The 22,944-nt window shown below is 48.7% G+C and overlaps 1 protein-coding gene and 1 long non-coding RNA gene across 2 annotated transcripts; one reads left to right on the top strand and one right to left on the bottom strand.

Annotated features, from left to right (window-relative positions):
* Positions 1-99: 99 nt before the first annotated feature.
* On the bottom strand, positions 100-494 carry LOC142887057 (uncharacterized). Its single transcript, XR_012926495.1, has 2 exons — positions 367-494; positions 100-329 (listed from the first exon to the last, which is right to left on the bottom strand). It is a non-coding gene; the product is annotated as an uncharacterized LOC142887057 (long non-coding RNA).
* Positions 495-6,474: 5,980 nt separating this feature from the next.
* crispld2 (cysteine-rich secretory protein LCCL domain containing 2) lies at positions 6,475-21,060 on the top strand. The gene is made up of 15 exons (XM_076024367.1): positions 6,475-6,772; positions 9,212-9,562; positions 11,340-11,458; positions 12,591-12,723; positions 14,474-14,589; positions 14,986-15,086; positions 15,183-15,362; positions 15,449-15,509; positions 15,599-15,665; positions 15,782-15,912; positions 16,049-16,092; positions 16,201-16,273; positions 16,566-16,641; positions 17,864-17,994; positions 20,567-21,060. Exons 2-15 carry the CDS (start codon positions 9,278-9,280, stop codon positions 20,616-20,618), a joined length of 1,569 nt encoding a protein of 522 aa, XP_075880482.1. The 5' UTR covers positions 6,475-6,772; positions 9,212-9,277; the 3' UTR covers positions 20,619-21,060.
* The last annotated feature ends 1,884 nt before the right edge of the window (positions 21,061-22,944 follow it).

Below are 22,944 nucleotides of genomic sequence, written 5' to 3'. Positions count from 1 at the left end.
TCAAGAACATTCTCAATTGTCAAATTTGACCGCAAGCATTTATCTAAAAAAAAAAAACCATCAAGGTTCTTGATCGGATGTTTTAAAAGACTGTTGAAGGTTCTTTTTTTTTCCTTTTTTTTTAACCAATAGATGCCCTTTTTATTTCGAAACCTTTGACCAAAATGAGACCTTTTTTTTTTTTTTTTTCTTCTTTGTATTGAATCGCTTTAACCCGCGCGCTCTGCTGCCACCGGCTCAACTGCCTTTTGTTTCAATGTTAATTCAGAATTCACTTTGCCTTGGTCTGTCTGCAGTCTCACTCGGAACCACACTGTTTTTTTTTTCTTCTCTCGCTCACTCTCTCTCTCACTCTCTCTCTCTCACACACACACACCAGTGCGTCACTCTGTCCATCCAGGAAAGAGTCGCCGCGCTGCTGTTCACACAGCCGACACTTCATCACGCAGCACATCCTCGGCCGCTGCTGCTGCCGCCGCTGCTGCTGCTGCTTTCTACTCATCTCTGCACTTTTTAGTTTTTGGTCACAGTTAATGGGCACACGTGTTGCCCCCCCCTCCCCTCCCCTACCCTACCCCTGTAAGAATGTTCTGAGAAATGGGCCTTCTAACGAAACACCTTGAGCTTTCTGTAGTCTAGTCTAATCTTAACTCTGGCGGCTGGTCAGGAAACGTGCTAATGGAACGCTTCGATAATGTCTCCTTTTTTTCAGTATGTGCTCCTAACACTGTTGTCTGCTGGGAATTGTTGGGATATTGACCCTGAAAAACAAAAACAACAAAAAAAAAACCCCACACAAATCTATACTGTCTTTTCATTTTCAGCCTCCAGCGTTCTATTTTGTTAATTGTTAAAAATGACAAAAAAATAAAATAAAAATAAAAAATAAAGAATTGTGCAAAAAGCAGTTTGCTAATGAAGTGCAGTCGACGACCACTTGGCTTCCTTTTATTCTGGTGAATGCTGCTCTGCTGTCTCCCCCTCTCTCTTTCTCTCCCTCTATCTCTTTCAGTCTCCACTTTGGTTCTGGCCTGCGGAACATTGTGCACAATAAACCAAACCAACCAAAAGACCCACAGTGTCTTGGTCAACCACCAACTGCATACTGGTGTTGTGTTTCTTTGTGTTGCTCAGTATCGTCCAGTATTTACAGTGTCCTGCTGCCTTTGCTGCTGCGGGTTGGCCGCCTAACTCTGTTCGTCCAACTGAACCATCATTGACAACCCCCCCAACCCCCTTTTTTTTCTCAAAAATTTCATGTCGTTTTTTTTCCACTCTGACAAAGCATCGCCCTTCCAGTAGCTGCGTTTCCATGACCCCTAGAATTGCGCAAAACCTAAATATCGCAATAAACTGGTAATGGAAACCCATAAACTTCGAAAGAAAAAACTCCTAAATATCACTGAAAGGCTTTGACGCTCTCATGGGGTGGTTTTTCAGGCTTATCGATATAGAGGTATACGGAATCGCGAAAGTGGAAACACTTTTTTCACACTCGAGGCCGGGGGCCGTCAAGTGAAAATGCCGTGTTATGTTTGGACGTTATGTTTTACAAGTAGTCAAAGAGAAAAATATAAGAACCGTTCTTGACAACATCGCAAACAACATCGAAATACAGTTTTACACAAGGAATTAGAAAATGTTTTGTACCTCCGTCCTCCTCAAAGTGGGGATTCGCGGTACGAGGTCTTAAGAGAGTTACAGCTTATGCGCTTCACACCATTCAATGGAAACACCTGCAAATCGCAACTGTACTTTGTCGAAATTTTCAAAATATCGCTTTTGTTTTGCGGAAAAACTGCAGTGGAAACGCAGCTATTTTTCTCATGTTGGTTTTTTTCCACTCTGACGACTTATGGTCCGTCCAGTGACGTGCAGCATTTTCCTTGTTGATGTCAGAAGGCAACTCCATAAACTATTTTCACTTATTTGAAGGGTAAATTACACATTGGAAGGACTGCTAATGGACCACCTATATTCACGCAGCCTGTGTGGAACATGGCCTGTGTGTGTGTGTGTGAGAGAGAGTGTGTGTGTTTCTCCCCCGCACTTTTGAGTGGTTTGTGTAAAGTGGCTGTGTTTCAGTTGCAGCCCAGTAATTTGAACGTGGTCGCTGACCGCCGGGCTGCCTTGCAGGGAGCAGGGCGGCTCGGGCTACGGTACATGCGAGGTTACTGTCATGTTGAGCATGTTGTTGTGCAATTTGCAAATTTGCACGACGCGAATCTGCCAGATCAAAGCCGACTGTTGCGAGTGGGGATGGGTAAGTGAGGAGCGGAGTGGCCCTTCAGGGCTAACGCATGTTGAAAACAATACCGGAGTTGCCTTTGTCTTGTGTTTTGATGTGCCATACAAGCGGACTTAATGACTGTGAGGAGTAATGGCAATTAATCTCTCTGCTTGGAAGAATGGCGACCGCTGCAATTAGACGCTGAGAAGAAAGAGGGGAACAGTGGAGCCTCTGACTGTGGCTGAGGACAACCAGATGGTGTCCCGAGACCAGTGACATCTGTGGCGGTGGTGAAGGGATGTTTTTCTGTTGGGTCGCTTGTTTTCGAGAAGCAGCCTTTGACAACCTGCTCAGGTGCGCAAAAACAGGACTTCTTTGAGCAATTCCTCAACTTGCAAACTTCTAGATCAGGTCTGGGCAAACTTTTTGACTGGTGGGCCACAATGGGTTCTAAAATTTGACAGAGGCACCGGACCAGGATGGATGGAGTGTTTTGGTGACCCACCTCATAGGGGGAAAGAGCATATCATGGGATATGGGTAGAAAACATGCTTTAATGTCAATTGAAAATGAACCAAAGAGTTGTAAGACACTTAAAACACTGAAAAAAATGGATGAAATTCAGCTATTTTATTACTTCCTTACTGTGAATATCATTTCTTTAAGTTTGGCGGGCCAGATTAAAAAGCTTAATGGGCCACATATGGACCCCAGGCCGTAGTTTGCCCATGCCAGGCCTTTAGATGCAACCTAGCCCGAGATGAAGGAGCTGAGATTGAATGCAAAGCCCCATAGGGGAGGAGACGGCCCAGGAGAAAGCGGTTATATAACGCTCACCTCAACATAGACAGAAGAAGCTTTTGTTTAATGCATCCACACTTGGCGCCTAATAGAATGTTGAGGACAATGGCGTCTCGGCCAGCATCAAAACTCCAAATAAGGGGAGGTTTTCTGGATGATGTGACTTCCCGATGGAGAACGATTTCCAAGGAGCTTCAGCGCTGTTTTTTTTTCCACCAACTTTCTCCGTAACTGTTTGTCCAGGAACATTGTGATGAACCTTGTTGCTGCAGCTGTCAGTGCTGATGCCAGTTCAAGATGCTGGAAACACTCTCAAAATTCTTTTCTCCCTCTGTGGTCCCATATTATCGTCTTTTTTTCATGCTAGACTCCAGCAAACAGCGGTTAGCCTTTTGTTTACAGCCTAAAAATGCTTTTTTTTTTTTTTTCAATTTTTGCGGAAGCCAATGATTTGTTGCACCTTCCCCATATTTGGAATGGGGTTTAATTTGATTTATTTCTAACATGTAAACAAGACAGTCATAGGAAAAAGAGACAAAAAAAAGAAATTAAAAGAAAAACAAAAACAGCAAGGTCAGCAAACAACAAAAGAAAACAGACGCCAGATCGAAAGGGGGTAGGAAGAAGTACAACCTTATCTGAACCTACCCCTGGACTCAAACAAGGTGGATGTAAGATGGTGACAGATGCTCTTATTGATGGAGCAAATGCCAAGCTAGCCATCTGTGATTCCACACATAGCAAGTGTCCCATTTGAGCACTGACATTATGAAAAGTGGAGCAAGCAAAAAGCAAAAGATGGACGTTTTCCCATATTTGAGAGGTTCACTGACAGACCACAGACATATTGTTGTTAGGAAACACTGGTAATAATGTATTGGGCCTGTACATATTCGGCTCTGGCTTAGGCCTCTTCTGCACAGCAGATATGTTTTTCTCTTCTTATCCATTTTGACTTGATAGCCGCTCTCCCACTGCTTTGGTTTTGTAATCACTGTCGCACGCCATTTGGTTTCTTTTCCGTGTTGTTTAGTGGGTCCACCAACACTTGACAGGCTCAAGGATTCTCCTCGAGCGCTTGTCTAAACCAGCCTTCAGATCTTCAGCCCTTCCGCTCTGCGTATGTGAGCGGCGGTCGAAGAAAAGAGCTGAAACGCACCTGTTCAACATTATGCAATGTCTCGACGTAAACAAGGGAAGAGTGGATTGTGTAATCCTTATGTTTCCATGTGGCCCGGTCTCAATAACACGTTTGACTTTTGCACAGTTTTTTTTTTTTTTTTTAATTAATTGCGCTGTTTTGCAACGCATGTCTCCTAACTGACAAAAAACGCGCTCAGACTGCTCGCCTAAATCCGATTTCCAGCCCGTCCATATTGAAACTGGATGGCTCTTTTGTCGTCTGAACAGTCACAAATCACATGGAATACGATTTTTGCAAAACGGATCGAAACCACCCTTTGGGAGGTAGTTTCAAATCTCAGTCTGAACAGACCGATCGGTTTTGACTGTCCGTGACGCCACTCTACACGACGCAAGACCCAATGCGCCAGACCAGAGAGCGCCGTTCCAGGTGCCGAGGTGTAACGTTATGGAGCGGACAGAAGAAGCAGAGAGCAGCAGTCCCTGGACAGAGGAGGAAACCCGGTGCCTCATCAGTCTGTGGGGAGACGGCTCCATTCAAGCCAAGCTCCAGGACGTGGATCGAAAAAAAGTCGAGTTAGTTTTTGCCGGCAGACTGGCCCGGAGATGTTCTCACGACGTTAGCTGGCCTCGTGTGTTGCTGATGGAGCTCACCCTGCAAATGTCATCACCCACGCAGCATGACTGGCTGTAAAAAAAAAACAAACCCCAAAACAAACGGCCGCCCTCTCGTCTCTGCGGCTCATTTAGTGCAGAAAGCAGATGCTCTATTGGCCAATGTTTTGTTGGGACACTGAGCTGAGAGCAGGACCCACAACTGGCAAACCGAGTGCCCTTGTGTGAAGAAAATGTGCTGACATTCCTCGTCGGTGGCCTCGTTCTTGTTGCTAAATACTTGGAATAGTTTGGGCCCAAATCAAGCCTGTGATGGATCAACACGTAGACAAGGCGAGCCTGCTGCCGGGTCAATCGGGGGGATGGCGACAGGGCCTCTTGGTTTCTGCTCGGGACCTTGACCTTAACTACCGAATGGGTAGTTTGCCCTGTGACGGAGCCTCCCCTGCCATGCCGCTGAATGGGAAACTTTTTGACTGTTTGACTACTCGGCTGCTCTCAGGACAGCCAAGTGGTCTCACTCTGGAAGATTTCTTGTGAAGCCTGCACTGAGGGAGTTCTGTGGTCTTTTTGCTTTTGGAAAAGACAGATATGATGCAGGCTGATATGGAGCCTGCAGGCACCACGTTGGTGGCCCCTGATCTACATGATGTATGATCATTTTAGTAAAATTAGTTAAAAAAAAAAACCTCAAAAGAAAACAAGTTGGCCATGTGGTGGACTGACGTGGAGAGCAGATGCCTGAGATCTGGCTGGAGGTGTTGTCACTATTGGCAGGGAGTTGTCTCAGCGGCGTCAGTGCCCTTTGGGACATCACAAAGAGTGTCTCTTTTATTTTCCTCTGAAAGTTCACTGAAAGCCTCCAGGTGGAATCTGCTGACGAGAGGAGCAATAAATATGCTTTCCTCTCATCCAGAAGTGCCTCTGAAAACACCTGCAGGGATCCTCCTTCCGCCTCCCAGTCTGATTGCAATTTATGTTTTGATTGCTGAAGCGAAAGTCACAACGTGGCCACGGGCGTAACACTGTGATAAAAGAGCAGGTATTTGTGTTTTTGCGTGTTGCACGGTGCAATTAAAACAGAGGCACTGCTCCTTTAAATTGCTTTGAACGCTCTCAAAACACGAGGGACGTTTGGTTTGGCGGACCGCGGCTCCGAGACTTTAACGGACTATTTTATTTCTTCACCATCAGGACCATAAACGAGGACCCGGTGACCGACCTATTACAACAGCTCTGACGATTACCAACGATAAAAAAAAAAAAAAAAAAAACTGCCAAAATGCAGCCAAAACAAACCACACGAGCCGTAAGAACCCACAATGCCCGGGAGGTTCCCTGGAGCCGTCCGAGAAATTGGGTCATCAGATTCGGACCGAGACGGATTTCTCACGACCTTTGAACCAATATGTTACGGTAACGCATCATCGATTGAAGTGATTCACGTCGGTCCCTTATCTGCGTCTCGCTTCCTCTGGGCTCTGACGCGCGTTTTCCGTGCGGAACTGGCCGGCGGCCACCTCCTCCTCCACGATGATGTCGCATGTGCCGCACTCGCTGTCGTCGGTGCGCGCACTTGGCGCGCTTCCCTTTGCCGGGAAGTCCGTCGGCTGCTGCTTGTGGAAAGGGAGAGAGAGAGAGAGAGAGAGAGAGAGAGAGAGAGAGAGAGAGAGAGAAGGGGAGGAGAGGAGAGGGGGCTGAGGAGACGCTCATTTTTTCCTGCTCGCTGCTGAGGTGTCTCCGCCTCTATATAAGGAGCTGTGAGCTGCCCAGGAGTCACTGCGCTCCTGTGACTCCTTCAGAAGCAGCAGCAGCAGCAGCAGCAGCAGCAGAAGCAGCAGCAGCAGCAGCAGCAGAAGCAGCAGCAGCAGCAGCAGCCTGAGCCTCCCAACAAGGGAATATTACGCACAAGAAACTTCACCCAGCAGCAGCAGCAGCAGCAGCAGCAGCAGCAGCAGCAGCAGCAGTCCAGTGGAGACAGAGGTATGTAGGAGATGTCTGGATGATCATCCAGCACACAAACTTGTTTGAGTGCGTTTCAGTGAGCAGTGAAGAGTTGGATTTTTTAACCGTTCACAGCTCCTTTTTCTTCTTCTTCTTCTTCTTCTTTCACTGTACTGGAGAAGCAGGATGCTGGCAGCACAGTGCCATTCATTGTGCAGCCTCACTGAGGAATCTGTCCATGGCTTCTGGACAGCGAGCAAAATGAAAGAGTATGGATGAGGGGAGGGGAGGTGAGGGCAGAGAGAGTTGGGGGTCCAGGAGGGGGTCCAGGAGGGGGTCCAGGAGGGGGTCCAGGAGGAAAAGCAAAATAAATAGTCGTAAAACAGATCCGGTAAAAGGCTCCCCAGCGTCAAAATGTGAGCAAACGTGCACATGTGCATGAATGTGCCATGTTCCTTTCCCCCCCCAACCCTTGACAGTTTATTATGTAGAGCGCTGCCAGCCCATCCTCCACTCCAGGTCTGACCCGAGTCTGGGTGAAAAAAGGTCGGATGCGCGACCGCTGCTCTGTCTGTCTGTCTGTCTGTCTGTCTGTCTGTCTGCCTGTCTGCCACTCGGGTATAAAATTCAGGAGAGTCGTGAGAAGGTCCCAGACGGAGGAGCTGCTAGAGGCTGAGTGTGAAGAGAAAGGGTGTGGTGCTGGCGCTGCCTGCTGGCTCGACACGCCGTGGCCTGGACGACTGGCACGGCGTGTTGACACAGAGCCGGGGCCAGACCTCAGGCCGCCGTCCCTGCCAGAGGCAGAGAGGTGGAGGCATCCAGAGAGAAGAAGAGCCGAGCGGCTGTACAGCCTCAGCAGCGGCAGCAGCAGCAGCAGCAGCAGCAGCAGCAGCAGCAGCAGCAGCAGCAGCAGCAGCACACTGAGAGCATCAAGGCTGGCTGGTTTTTTCACTGTCCTACACCTCTATCCTAGAGAGGGATGTGTGCCAGTGAGGCGTTCAAAGGCAGGTCCAGAATAGAATAGAATGAATCTTTATTGTCCGCCAGGTTGGGAAATTGTCTTCGGCTCAGCAACACAGGAGAAAACAAGAAAGTCAAGGATAGCAATAAAAAATACAAACACATTTGAAGATGAAATATTGTATAAGTTAAGAGTAAAATACGGTAAAAACAGAAGGTGCAGCAGTTCATGTTCATGTTCTGTGGGTCAGTCACTCAGTTGAGTTATAGGATAAAATGCTTTTTGAAGGCTCCTCCAGCCAGAGGGACTCTGAGGTGCCTCCCAGATTTCAGAGGAAAGTGCCTCCTCACTTTCCTCTCTGTCCTTTCAGCATAGATGTGATTAACCCACATCTGGGGTCTGAACTCAGGTCCAGCCTCTGAACTCTGAAACTGCTGTGACTTTGCATCATTTTCATGATCACTGTTTTGTCTTGCTGGTCTAGAGTCTTGTTCTGTTTCAGTCACGGAAGATAAAAGAGCACTTGGCACCGTGGCTGCGTATCTGTCACACCACCTGAGAGGAGAAGCAGCCTTTGTTGTGTTATTGATCACTCAGTACAATTTGGTTGAACCTGCACGACCCCGTGTCATGCAGCCCCACACAGGTGCTTGTGTCATCTGCTCATCATTGAGCCTGAGAGGAACTGGCCCGTTGTCTGTGTGTGTGTGTGTGTTTGTGTGTATATGTGTGTGTGTGTGTGTGGTGGGCTCATCCTATGAAACTGTCATTCACTTGACAAATGTCATGAATGTTCCCCGAGTCGTTTCTGCTTCAGACACAATGACAGTGGAAGGGGTGATGATGACGATGATGATGATGATGACGATGATGGTGATGATGGTGATGATGTGAGGATGGTGATGATGGTGATGATGACAATGATGATGATGGTTGTGATGATGACGATGATGGTGATGATGGTGATGATGTGAGGATGGTGATGATGGTGATGATGACAATGATGATGATGGTTGTGATGATGACGATGATGGTGATGATGGTGATGATGGTGATGGTGATGATGTTGATGATGATGGTGATGATGATGACAATGATGATGATGGTTGTGATGATGATGATGATGATGATGATGATGATGATGATGCAGAATACAATAATGATGACGATGATGGTGGTGGTGATGAGGATTAGGATGATGATGATGATGATGACGATGCTGATGGTGGTGATGATGACGATGATGACGATGATGACGGTGATGATGATAGGAATCTGTGTGTTGTTGATGAGAATGATGACGATGATGGTGATGGTGAAGATGTTGAGGATGATGATGATGATGATGATGATGACAGGAAGCTGTGTATTGCTGTATTTGACAGGCAACTGGTACTGCTGGGAAGTTGATTCTTGCACCTCAAACACTTTGCAAACTTTGTGTCCCCTCAGTGTCTCTGACTCACTCACACCTGCCGACCGAGTGACTCACTGAAGCTTCGTCTCCCTCCCTGCAGCTCGTGTGTCCTTCACGGTGAGAAGCCAGACGTCCAGCGCTCGACTCCCTTTTAGGAAGCGTCGCGATGGCCTCCTCCACCTCCACCTCCACCCTGCTCCCCGCCCTCTCCATCCTGCTCCTCTGCATGGGCCACTCCGCCTCCTTCTTCCTGCGGGAGTCCCCTCGGCTCAGGCAGCTGCTGAGCCGCTACGCGGAGGAAGTGAACGGCACTGGAGATGCAGCTGCAGCAGCTGCAGGCAGCAGCAGGAGCAGGAGGGCCATCCGCTGGTCGGACCGCGAGGAGATCCTGCAGCTGCACAACCAGCTGAGGGGCGGAGTCTATCCCACCGCCTCCAACATGGAGCACATGGTGAGACATTCCTCCTCCACCTCCACCTCCTTCTCTACCTCCTCCTCCTCCTCCTCAATCACTTCCCTCTCCACCTCCACTCCCTCCTCCTCCCCTACCACTTCCTCCTATTCCTCCTCCTCCTCCTCCTCCTCCGTCCCTACCACTTCCTCTTTCTTCTCCTCTTTCCCAACCACTTCCTCCTCTGCCTCCTACACCTCGCCCATCTCCTCCTTCTCCTCCTACACATCCTTCTCCTCCTACCCCCACCACCTCCGGCTCCTCCTCCTTCTTGTCCTCCTCCTCCTCATCCCCCCACCAATTCCTCCACCTCCCACTCCTCTTCTTCCTCCATCTCCTCCCCTCCACCACCTCCTCTACCATCCACCCCTGTTTTTCCTCCTCCTCTCCCACCACCAACTCCCACTCCTCCTCCTCCTCCTACGCCTCCTCCCCCCACCAGTTCCTCCACCTCCCAATCCTCCTCTTTCTCTTTCTTGTCCTACGCCCCCCCCCCACCAATTCCTCCTCCTCCCATTCCTCCTCTTCCTCCCCCACATCTTCCTCCACTCTTCCTCCTCCTCCTCCACTGCCCCCCTCCCCGCCCCCACGTTGACCCGGTTCCCTTGCATTCCTTCTGAAGGCAACCAGCCCATTTTGTTGCAGCTCTTCATGTTCAGGCGGCTTCGCCTGATTCTCGCCGTGTCAGCGTCTCCGAGGTTGCTCCGAGATGAAGGCCGTTTGGAGGCTTCATTTTTTTCGAATATCCGCCACCCACGCAAGCTGCCGCCGCATGTGTTTGCCGTAATGAAACCGAGCTTTTTCCCTCTCTGCTGGAAACGGGGCGGTAATGAAGGGCGATTCGCTGCCCGCCTGCTGGGCTGCAGGAGGCATAACAATGCTGACGCTGTGCTACCTGCAGGCAGAGAGAGGGCGAGAGAGAGAGAGAGAGAGAGAGAGAGAGAGAGAGAGAGAGAGAGAGAGAGAGAGAGAGAGAGAGAGAGAGAGAGAGAGAGAGGGGTCGGGACAGTGGAATCAAAAACAAACATGTGGCAGCGTGGGACGTGAGCGGGCATGAGGTGTGTGTGTGTGTGTGTGTGTGTGTGTCTGTGTGTGCGTGCGTGTGTGTGTGTGAGTCTGTCTGGGACGCACAGAAGGTTATTGACACGCACGAGTTGCACTCAGCTGTGTGAAGCAGCAGCAGCGGCGGCTCCGGGAGGAAAGATTTGCGTGTTGTGTGTATGTGTGTGTGTGCGCGCGTGTGTGTGTGTGTGTGTGCTTCAGTGACCACCAAAAGAGGTGGAAATTTACTGAGGAGATGTGCTCGCAGGAGCTTCGCTGCTCAGGCCTCCCTGCCTGTATAGCGCCCCCTCCCTTTCCCACAGCCAGAGTCAGGTGTCTTTTGCACCCCCTGCGGCCCCCGACATACACACACTTATTCACTCATACACACACACACACACACACACAGAAACATACACTTCCCATTCCTCTCGCAGTCCCATAAAGAAACCCACTCAGGAAATGTGGATAATTCAGCTGTGATTGCAGGAGATTTGTAGTGGACAAGGGCCAGGCGCCAGCAGCTCCGCTCCAGTATCGCCGTCTGAGCTTTAATGTTCCGCCTGGTGCCCGGCTCACTGTCGGGTCGGCCAGCCCGGATGAGGGCGGGAAGCGCCGGTGTGAGTCGGAGCCTCGGTGCAGGTTGCAGCTGACCGGCGTCAGAGTCGTCGTCTGAGTGGAGCCGATGGAACGTCCTGGGGGCAAGAAAACCTCACTGGGTGTCTTTGCTCTGCAGGTCTGGGACGACGAGCTGGAGCGCTCTGCCACTCACTGGGCCGAGCAGTGCCAGTGGGACCACGGCCCTCAGGACCTCCTCAGGTCTATTGGACAGAACCTGGCTGTTCACTGGGGAAGGTAAGAGCTCATACCTTGCGCTAGAACTGGTTCTCTTCCATCCTCTTACATGATGTTGCTATCACAACCTGTTTATTTAAATGGTCTGAATCCTCTGCAGCAAATAAAACACGGTTTGAGATTTCAGATTGAATTCTGCATAACGCTGGTGATTCTTCGGCATGACCCGTTGATTTTTCACTGCTGCAAATCTTTGTTTGCCGACTTTTCGCAAGTCTCATTTCAGTTCATTCTGATGAGGCTAGGCGACCTAGCTAAAGCAAACCGTAAGGTTACATCTTTAAACTTTATTAGATCATAGATGATGCCTGCACAGCGCATCTGGGTCACAATCAGCAGCACGAATCAAAGTGTCTGCAAGGGGGACGTGCAGCTAGCACCAAACTAAAAGACAGAGTCCCCATATGTGAAAGTAAAGCTTTAAACAGTGTAAGCATTAAACTGATCTGCAGTGCATGCATTCAGGTCGGCCAGCAGGTTCCAATCAGGAGTTCACAGTCGTTTGTAAAGCCTGAAGACAGCGAACCCAGCTGGTCAACGCCGACCAACGCTGATGTGTGTGCAAGCAAACAGCACAGAGTCGATCTGTGTGTGTGTGTGTGTGTGTGTGTCTTTCACAGCAGGTGCATTCTGGGAATCCGCTTCTCCGCCTCGTCCTCTTTCTCTCTGCTCAGCGCCAGGGAACCCTGGTGTTTTCCACTCCCCCCCGCTCCCCCTGCCCCCGTCCGCCCTCCATTTAGAAGCTCAGCACTTTTTAATACCGTAAAAAGAGATGTTTACAGTGGCCGCTGCGACCGATTTGTTAGGCTCGGGGAGCTATGTTTAGGTTCGCTTTGATTGTTTTCCTTTTTTTTGTTGGTGAAACCTCATTTGATCCGCAGCCCCCACAGTCACAGAGGCGGCCGGTTGCCTGCTGCACTGTGTGCCAGCCAGCCAGGCCCAGACTCAGACTGGTTGCTCCAGGCCCGAGGGGACGGGGAGGAGCGGAGAGGTTCACGCAGAGTTTTTCAAGTCTAGCCAAAGTGCCCCGCAGCTCGCTCAGATATTTCCCCTTTGCCCCTGGTGCACGTATTGGCCTGTTGCTGAGCTCACGCTTTCTGTGTGTGTGTGTGTGTGTGTGTGTGTCCTGCAGATACCGTTCTCCCGCCTTCCATGTCCAGTCGTGGTACGACGAGGTGAAAGACTACACCTACCCCTACTCCCACGAGTGCAACCCCTGGTGTCCAGAGCGCTGCTCCGGCCCCATGTGCACACATTACACTCAGGTAAACTGACAGAATCTTTTTTTATTTATTTTATTTTTTTGCAAACTGATGTTAAGCATTGCGTGCAGCAGAGGAAGATATTTCTCTCCATGCTAATGAATACAAAAATATATTGAAGATGCTGCAGACTCACATACGCTCACCCTGCTCTGGTTGTACATTGTAAAGAGTTACACATGGTTTTAAATGGGGCTGAGCTGTACACGCAAAGGTGAGTCTTTAATCTCCTGGTATTGTATGGTATACATGATGTCATATATTACATTGTATGATCATTTAAATACTCGACATGAGTTTGCGATGCCGCGATTTTGGAAAAGGAAAATTGTCTTGAATCCAGGGGTGTTTTCCGGTTTCAAGGAATATAATCCAGTCTCATATTTTCGACATTATCCGAGTATGAGGGGGAATATTGCGCTGTCCTATTTCTTGTAGTCCTCTCCCTAAACCTTAGCCCATGGCCCTCGGCACTGAGGCACAAAGGGTTGCGGTTGAAACTCGTCCTCCCCCTCCACCAAACAATTTACAACATAGCGAGTCATTCACTTTAGTGGCCGTGCCACGTTTTCAGTGGAAATTCAACAGGCTGCTTCTCCTGTTTTGAGGGTCACAGTCATCCTAAAGTTGTCTGCATTTCAATACGTTTTCTGATGTGAAAAACAGACAAACAAACAACCAAAACAAACAACCAACTACCTGACTCAGTGCTGACACCTTCCGGAATCTGCCGTCTATTATTTTTTTGTTGATGGCGCGGTCCGCTGTCACCGAGTTGGAGCGCAACAGGTGGCGTCCGGCCTGTATGATATTTCACAGTATTTATGGGCATGCTTGCACTGTGACTGCGGGGCTTGAATGACACGGTGCGGATAAAGTGACAAGAGCCCAGAAACAAACCCGGATGGTTTTCGGGGGTGAACGGAGGAAGTGCTGGCAGCAGGTGCTCGATGAAGAAGGAGACGGAGTGGATTGAAAAAAAATGAGATGATGGGATAAAGAAACGATGATATCAGCAGTTTTTCCCTCCCACACTTGGCTCTGTCGCTGCTGGGATGAGTTCAGGGAACCACACCTCCACCCTCCACCCCGCCCTCACCCTGAAACCTGACCACAGCCATCTGTTAGTCATTTCCATACAAGCCAGACACCTCTGGATGCTTGACCTGGATTCTTTTGAAGATGCTGCGGATGCAGGGGGGAGAGGGAGGGGGGGGTGGATGCCAGACTGGAGCATCATCACCTGGTTCTCTGCCCTCCTTCGAGTGACACAGTTCTGGGTGGCTGAAGCTCTGTCACCACCTGCAGCAGCAGCAGCAGCAGCCAGAGTCACTCAGCACAAGCCGGCCTTCTTTGCTGACTCACTGCTTCCAGTGGCCTCCTGACTCTTGCCGGAAAATGAGGCGGACATTCCCTCTGGGATTCTCAGTCTTTTAGAATTCAGGGAAGGAACATGAGGCGGAGAAGTGCTGCGTTGTACAGTAGTTGCCCTCAGATCGTTCAGCTTCAACACCGAGTTGCTCCCTCCAACGGCTCCGGTGCCCCTGCAAGGGGTTTGTTTTCACTCTTACCCCGATTGTAAAAATATGCATAGCGGAGTATGGAATATGTTTACATATGGCATGCAAGGCTGCCGTGCCGCCAGGCCCCCTGCATGACAAAAGGCAGAGAAGGAACCTTGGCTGCAGAGTGGACGTCTATAGATGAAATGATGACATGTGCTAACTCTTTTCGTATGTTTCCCTCCTCGCAGCTCGTCTGGGCAACCACCAACCGGGTGGGCTGTGCCGTGCACACGTGTCCAAGAATGGACGTGTGGGGAGAAGTCTGGGAGAACTCCATTTACCTCGTGTGCAACTACTCCCCCAAGTAAGATCAACATTCCGGCCCGTCCGAGCCTCCGTCCACGCTTCGGCTCTTCTCACTCCCGTTTACATTTTTTATTTTTTTTGCGGCCAATTGCTACGGCTTCCTAGATATGCCGCAGAAAATGTATCTGCTGGTCCATATTGGGGCCATTAAAATTCCATTGGCCAGTCAGGATCGAAAAATAATAATGAAGCATGGGGAAAGAAAAACACGACGGGAGCGGCTCGCTGGGATTTAATTGCCCGAGGAGACAACGAGCTGTGTTTTCATTCTGCTTCTGAGACTAATGACCGCTGGGAGAGGATGCTGGAGTAATTGGAAGGCCATGAGCTCAGCGAGGCCTGACTGGTGATTCATTTCCACCTTAGTCAGAATGCCCACTGTTGATTTGTCCAGGGGCAACTGGATCGGCGAGGCTCCGTACCAGCACGGCCGGCCCTGTTCCCAGTGCCCTCCCAGCTACGGAGGAGGATGCAAGAACAACCTGTGCTTCAAAGGTGAGTGGACCTCACGTGAGTGGCTCCACTTCTGGTGACTCTGCCGCATGTCTCCAGGCTGAGCCAGGCGTGTTCCCCTTCCCCTCCTCCCCGCAGCGGAGTCCCGCTCGGAGACGGAGGACATGAACGAGGTGGAGAAGCCTCAGGCCCCGACGCCGCCTCGCACCACCGCGAAACCGGCTCCCAAACCCAAACCGTCTGCTCCCAAGAAGCCTGCGTCCAGGCCGGCCACACCCAGGACGCCGTCTTCAGACACCCCCACCAACACCTATCTCGGTAGTGAGGGGAAGGATTTTGAAATAATGTCCCTTAACATTGATAGTTCTCACTCATCGTTTTGTTTTTTACTTTGCTGCTTGCAGCTCAGAACATCAAATGTGAGACTCGGCTGCGGGACAAGTGCAAAGGCTTAACCTGCAACAGGTCAGATTGAACTCTGGGAGATGTCGGTGGTTTTTCAGAAGAAACCTTGTTGATGGGAATTCACGCCTCACTCTTCCTTACCCCTGCAGATACAACTGTCCAGCTAATTGTCTGAGTAAGAAAGGGAGAGTCTGGGGAACTGTGTTCTATGATGTGGTGAGTTTGCAGTAACATGGCGAAACATTAGATAGATAGATACATTGATAGATAGATAGATAGATATTAATGAATGATGAGTTCATCAGTCTATCTATTTTTTATTTTTTTTTTAGCAATCGAGTATTTGCAGAGCTGCCATCCACCACGGTGCCATCGACAACAGCGGAGGCCTGGTCGATGTAACGAGGACGGACAAGTTTCCCTTCTTTGTCAGAGCCGCTAAAAATGGCATTGAGTCACTGAGGTATTGCCCTAGTTTCTGATTTTCGAGAAGGCAGAAATCACATTTCCCCATTTCTGTGATTCACGTTTTGAGCAACCCTGGACTTTCCTGCCTGCCATGTGTTTAGATTGATGTGGCCCATATTTCTCTTTTGCAGTAAACACAAACCTGGGAACGCCTTTGTAGTGGCCAGGGCTCGAGGTAAGCAAAGCACATGTCGAAGGTTTAATTACATGAAAAAAAAAATCAGGTTGTTGGGAAAACGTACGATCAATGTTTGTTTCTTGTTTTATTTACCGTGTGGAACAGAGGTCTCCGCCGACTGCTACACCACCGTGGCTGAACTCTGCCCCTTCAAAAAGCCCAGCTCTCAGTGTCCCAGGTGCCTTCACACACCGGACACCCACACACTCCAAATGCATTCAATGTTCACCTCCTTACACTTGTGGCCTCGGAGCACCTAGTGTTGCTCTCCACATTGCTTGTTTACTGGCAGGACCGTTGGAGGCATCGTTTGATCATCATCTATCCACACAAGCCAACAGACAGCAAATAGAAGCACATGGATGCCATTTAATGTGCTTTAATTGAAGCTTTAATTGTAATTTGCTGAAAAAAAACGCAAACAATTGAGTTGACAATGACTCCCTGCTAATTCCCACTGTCTTCAACAGAGTGAACTGTCCGGCCGACTGCAAGACTCAGCCCTCTTATTGGTCGCCAGTAATTGGAAACAACATATATGCAGATGTGAGTACCACACCGACCTGTTTGTGCACGCACAGCGTCTATCAATGAATCACGTCTCGCAGCAGTCGTCTGGTTCCTCAGTTTGTGCCGAGAGGAAAAGACGGGGCGGTTATCTCGCAGCCATGGCCCAGCTCTTGGTGATCCGTGGCAGCCATGGAAAGTGTTGAAGCATGCTTAAATATGGCTCATGGAGAATGGGAGTAAGGGTGAGGCAAGCCAGGAATGAATTAGTCTGAGAAAGAGGAAAGGGGAAAAAACCCAAAACGTTTAAAATCACATCATCGGTGAGGGAACCTGACAGCGACTGAGATTCCAAGGCCAAAAACTGTAGATTCAAACGCGAAAACTTTGCAACCAGCACGTTTCCAGTTGGTTGCGGCAGCAGCAGGTTGGTGGCGGTTGCGATGAAGTACGAAGCTGTGAAAAGGAGGCACCGTGCCGCCACAGGCCCTCTCCAAATTGAATGAGAAAATATTTCCTGTGGATGAATGAGTGAAACACCGGGCGTTTGTCCAACGCAGGAGCTCTGGACTCCTCCAAACCCTCGTCGAGCACAGTTTCTAAGTGTCCAACAGTTTCTTGGGTCAAGACAAAAAAAATAAAGTGGAAAACATAATGATCAGCCCGCCACCGCAGCGAACACTCTGTGCTATTCAGCGCACAAGGCCGAGGTCGAGGTGGTGAACCGGTTCAATCAGTTCAGTCACTTCCATGGCTGTGCTGTGGAGCCTGACGTTGGCACGCGCTTTTTTTTTTCTTTTTCAAGGGGTTTCTCCAAAGATGAGTCTCCCCTCCGATGACGTCCAAGACGTCCTCTAGACGTCTTAGTCACAGCTTTTCGCTCGAGTGGCTGACGGTATTACGCAACCTCAGGCACCCTGACGTTTTTTTGGGGGGGGTACGCTGGCGTACAAACGAGCTGCATTTGGGCTGAAAACGACACATCTGGCCAGAAGTGTTGGCCGCCTGCGTGTTTGTGTCATATATGTTTGGGCTGTGAATGAATAACGATGTGACTGCAGATAAGAGCTCGCACTCACGGTTTTGTTGGCTCAGGCTGTGACACACATGCTTGTGTCAGTGTGTGTGAGTGTGCCAGACACACGTGTGCTTCTGGGACCTTTTACAAATATTTTTTTTTCCCTTTCAGCACTTGACAAGTTCGAGAAGATTTGCGTCCTTCCCGATGGTGTTTGAGCGTCTTCTCCCGTTTGTGTCGCAGGGTTCCAGCATCTGCAAGGCGGCCATCCACGCCGGAGTGGTGGGCGCAGACGGAGGCCTGGTGGACGTGGTGGCGCTGGACAAGAGGAAGGGCTACGTCGGAGTGCTGAAGAACGGCATCCAGTCCGAGAGGTGCTCCTCGTTCTCGTGGCTCCTTTGAACTCGGTCGCAGATAAAGCGGCGCTGCGAAATGACAAAGACGGATCAGATGGTTGCCGGCCATTACGCTCACATTTAGTCTGCCGTATGGAACATACACATGATATTTTTAGATACGCGGGCTCCCAGCAGTCTGGACGTGGAGCGTTGAAGAGAGGCTTTGTCGGGAAAAAAAAAGAAGAAAAAAAAAAGAAAAAGAAGTGAGAACAAGCACTCGTGTTTGGATAGCTTCCATGTGTGACAGCTTCCTCCAACAAGGAGCCATGTGGCAGCTGTAAAACCACAAAGCCTGCTCAGTTCTCATGGAAGTGCACCGCCGAAACAGCCGCCGAAAAAAAAACTTCCCGCTCCTAATAACGGCAAACGCTAAGGCGTTATTAGCGAAATCGCGGCAGGGTTAGATTGTGTGTGCGGTGGGAAGGATTCCTGAGCGCTGTCGTCATATCTTCCCCAAACCATTATCCGCACGCCGTGGGCTGCAACCTCGCGAGGGCAGAAGTGGAAATTTAAGGTGCTTCTGTAAAACCTCCAGGGTTTTTTTTTTTGTTTCTAATTCAGTCGGGCTGGTGTGAGAAATGCAGCCTGGTTGAGGTGACGATGCTGGCCAGTGAGGCCGGTGAATGAGGTGACTCACCTGCACAGGTGGATGGCCCGGGTGCAAAGTGTAACATGTTAGAACTCACCTGCCTGGTGCGGGACCTCCCTCAGCGTGTGCAGTGGCGTTGACCAATAGGATGACTGGAGGTGTCAGTAGGTCAACACAGGGTACGCATCTTCAGAATTTTAACTGCTGGCGTCACTCACAAGTCCTCAGTAGCCATAACTGACAAATGTCGCTTCTTCTTCTTCTTCTTCTTCTTCTTCTTCTTCTTCTTCTTCTTCTCCTTCTTCTTCTTCTGTTGGCATCTTCTGACTTACATACAGTGCTGTAAGCCACGTCGATCTGGTCCAGAACTATTAAAAGTGTTGCTCAAAGTATGCTGATAAGAAAAAAAAATCTCTTTTAAAAGTCAGCGTAAACAACTGAATTTAACCTAAATCTGAACTAAAGGGAGACATGGCAGTTCTGCAAAAGTTCTCCCAGGTCATGTGAGAGGCGAGTGCAGGGCTACTGGACCTCTTGCACCAAGGAAGCTCTCTGGGACGAGCCTTGAAACCTTCACCCGTCCAGTTGCCCACCACTTCACCACCAAGAGAAATAAAATGTTATATAATATTAATCTCAAATGCTTTTGCTCAGCATTTATTTTCTTGGCCTGCGGGCGAGCGGTCAAGAAACCTTGAGACACAATTGAAACAAAAACACAAAGCTTGCAGCACAGGGAGGCAAAAAAAAAGTGGATTTGACATGAGAATTCAAACTATGCCTGAGCAGCGGTGCTTTCCTTCAATCGACTCGGGTTTCCCATAAGGCCGAAAGCGCTGCGTGTCCATGCGTGCGCGCCGTGTTTCTCACCTCGCTGTCACGTCTGCGGCCAACTCCGCTGGATGAAACCCGCTGTGGCCGCTCGGGCTGGCGTGTGGGGCTGCGAGACTAATGGTGCGGTTTGGTGTGTGAATGGCCCACACATGGGATCGTTGCTTACTTTACCCAAGCGTTTCAATTGAGCGTGCAAAGTGCTGAATGGCCAGACAGGCCGCTGGTCTGACTACAATGCGAGCCAACGCTGGCCCAGTCCGGGCACTGGGACGGCCGGTCAGTCAGTCAGTCAGTAATCACAGCCTATCTTGTTGCAACACGATGGAAACGCTGTCGGCTCGTTTAGTCGCGACCTCCCCGCGCAGACAAATTATCTTTGACCTGATAGCAGAAGTGCGGGCCTGCCGTGGTTATTGATCGTGGCAGGTTTTCGAAGGTCGCTCTGTTAAAGAGCTAATTACAGGGTCATCAAGTGGAACTCCCATGGTCGCTGGAAAAAAAGAAAGTCTGGGGTCAGGATTCCGAATCATCACGCTAGCCGCGGGTGGTTAGCTGGATGCTGTCAACATTGTGTGTGTGTGTGTGTGTGTGTGTGTGTGTGTGTGTGTGTGTGTGCAGCTTTTCCATTTGTTTTAGCGGCTGGAAAACAGATGTTGGACTTGTGGAGGAGATGTTCAAGCGGCACTTTGCTGGTGTTTGTGGTCGAACGTGCAACTACTGACTGCGGATACAGAAAGTACAAATGGACGCGTTTGGTTCCGGATACAAAGTGAAAATGGCGCATTGTGTATGGACGAAGTAGAAGACAGAATCATTTTTTTTTACAAGTAATGAAATAGAAAAATACAACAACCATTCTTGACAGCAAACAATCGTAAAAACAAACAAAAGAAAACGTAATTCTCGGAAAATCTCATCCCGCGAGATTTTACGAGAATTACGGCTTATGCGCTTCACACCATTCAAGGGACACATGCGCATCGCAATTGTACTTTGTCGAAATTTTAGAAATATCGCTTTTATTTTGCTAAAAACTGTCATGGAAACGCAGCTACGACTGTCACTGGACTTGTGGCAGCGGGTGTTTCAGCAGCTAATTGTGTCCCGTTTCCTTTGTGTTCACAGCAAGAGCAACACTGAGGGAGGATCGTTCAGACTCTTTGCTGTGAGGCAGTGAGACTCCAGACGTGAGACCACGAGAGCCACCGGATCTTCTGTTGAGGAGCAGGAAGACCACACAGGTTGGACCTCATGAGTGTTCACCTGTCTCAGTGCTGTCAGCGGCCACCACACTTGCCCTGCCCTGCCCCAACCCAACCCTCCCACCAGACCGTAGCCTCTCCTGAAAAGGTGTAGGCCATTGTTGTCATGAACTGTCAGATTTTCCCTTCTAGTTTTCCCCCAGATATGAATATTTCTTAGAAAAATGGATTTTGTAAACACCAACGGGGTTTACCAGGATGAGATGGATAGTCAGTGCTGAGGGCTTCTAGCAAGGAAAGTTTTACACAAAAGTATTTTGTTTACATTGACGTATAATTGGTATTCAAACACAGGAATGTATACTGATCACACTATTTAATCATTGTGTACAGAATATATGATATTTTGTGTTTTTTTTTTAAAAGATTGCGCTCTATGTATGAACCTTTCGACTTTTGTTGTTGTTTTTTTTTCAATGTTGTTTTTATTTTCCTCCCTGTTCAAGCGGCTCCTCTGTGCGAACGGCTTTTTGGAGGCCAAATCACAGGGGACGTTTGTAAGTTGGTGGGTTATGAGCACCCCTGACCGCGTCAGGCGGATACAAGTGGGGAGGAAACGGCGTGGTGAAGTGTTCACAGGCAGCAGGAACTGCTGAAACATCACGGAGAGGCTTCAGTGAAGGGGGCTCACTGCTGGGTTCACTGGGCGGAGGGCGGCTCCTCAAATTACAGTCATATAATGTGGATTTCTCAAATAACAGTCGCAGGAAACAGATTTGTTTTTAACAAGATGCAAGTATTTGTCGTGTTATATTTGTTGCTGCTTCATGCTTTCCTCATTTCTTGTCTTCGTCTCTCACATGAATATAAAAATGAAACACTTCTTTCCCTCCCACCGTACACGAAAGAATGTGTCCCAGTTATCTGAGACCGTTTATTGTGCAGAGATTCTCATCTTCAGTCTGCTCTTTACTGCCAGCTTATTCCAGTGCGTGCTGCATTCTGACCTCAGCGTGTCTGACACTAAGTATTACTTGGTAATTACACGACTCGGAAGTCTTCAAGTCAGTCATCTGTCACATTACATACTGATGTACCTGGATCATAGTACGATTTTGCTGTCTCTTTAATCTTTATTTATCGGCATTTCTAAGCACAAATCATGTTTCAAGTGTTCAAGTGTTTCAAACCTTAAAGGAAGCAACCCAACAACAAGAATGTACATTACAACACAAAACATGACTTGCTAAAACATCTGCCTCTATGCATATTTCTACTTCAACTTCTTATTCTACCTCAGCCCTTTTGCTACGCCATGCACTTATTTCTTTACTATATGTATATATATATATATATATATATATACATATATATAAAATTGTATTGGAAATGCTAAATGTTTTGTAAAGTTAAGGGAATTGTAAATACTCAGTAAGACATGTTGAGAATGTGTGAATTTGTTTAGATTTCTTGTTTTTATACAGGTCTCCTCGGATGGTGTCTATAGTTTTCTTCTTTTTTTTTTGCACAATTTGGAAATAAAGTATGATTTACAAGCAACGCCGCTTCTCTCTTATTCACTTTCACTTCTGTCTAGTTGTGACCGCAGCGCGACTTTCTTTCCTGCCTTGCTGGGATAATTAGACTTTGTTGAATTGCCTCCCTCCAGATTGAATGGTTTAAAATTTGTATTTCAATCATGATGGAGGAAATTCAGAGCGAGGGCCACCCAGGCCTCGTCTCATCGCCCGTGCCCTCCGATTGTTACGACGCTTGAAGCTTCTGCGAGATGTAACTTTGCTGGTGGTTTCTCTTGGTTTTCGACATGAGCCAAAGTGAAAGAGGTCGGCCTCGAAACATGTTTTTTATTACGAGGCAATGAAATCTATTGAAATCCGACTTGCATATCATAAATCTTTATGATATTTAGTGTTTTGTGGCAATTGGCGAAAAAACCTCTCGCTGAAGTTTAAGTGGGCTGGGGTCGGAACTTTTCCTATAAACAAAACTTAAATCTATCCTTTTCTATAAGCAAACCAGGAAAAACCACAGTCGCTCTTGTTGCCATAAATTCACGCCAGATCAGCAGAAAACTGTATTGAATTACTAACTTGGAACATTTTCCTGACCGCTTTTACGAACATTGCCACACGCAATGCAATGCAGTGCAATACACACACACACACACACACACACACACACACACACACACACACACACACACACACACACACACACACACAATGGAACAGAAAATGATATTCAAATATTAAAAGCATTTTCTGATGTATGTCTTTGGTT

The sequence above is a fragment of the Nelusetta ayraudi genome, unplaced genomic scaffold, assembly GCF_046127955.1.
Source record: "Nelusetta ayraudi isolate G7.1 ecotype Tasmania unplaced genomic scaffold, CSIRO-AGI_Nayr_v1 ptg000002l, whole genome shotgun sequence".
NCBI classification, from domain to species: Eukaryota; Metazoa; Chordata; class Actinopteri; order Tetraodontiformes; family Monacanthidae; genus Nelusetta; species Nelusetta ayraudi.
The sequence above is the reverse complement of the archived record's forward strand: the minus strand, read 5'-3'. Positions and strand labels throughout refer to the sequence as shown.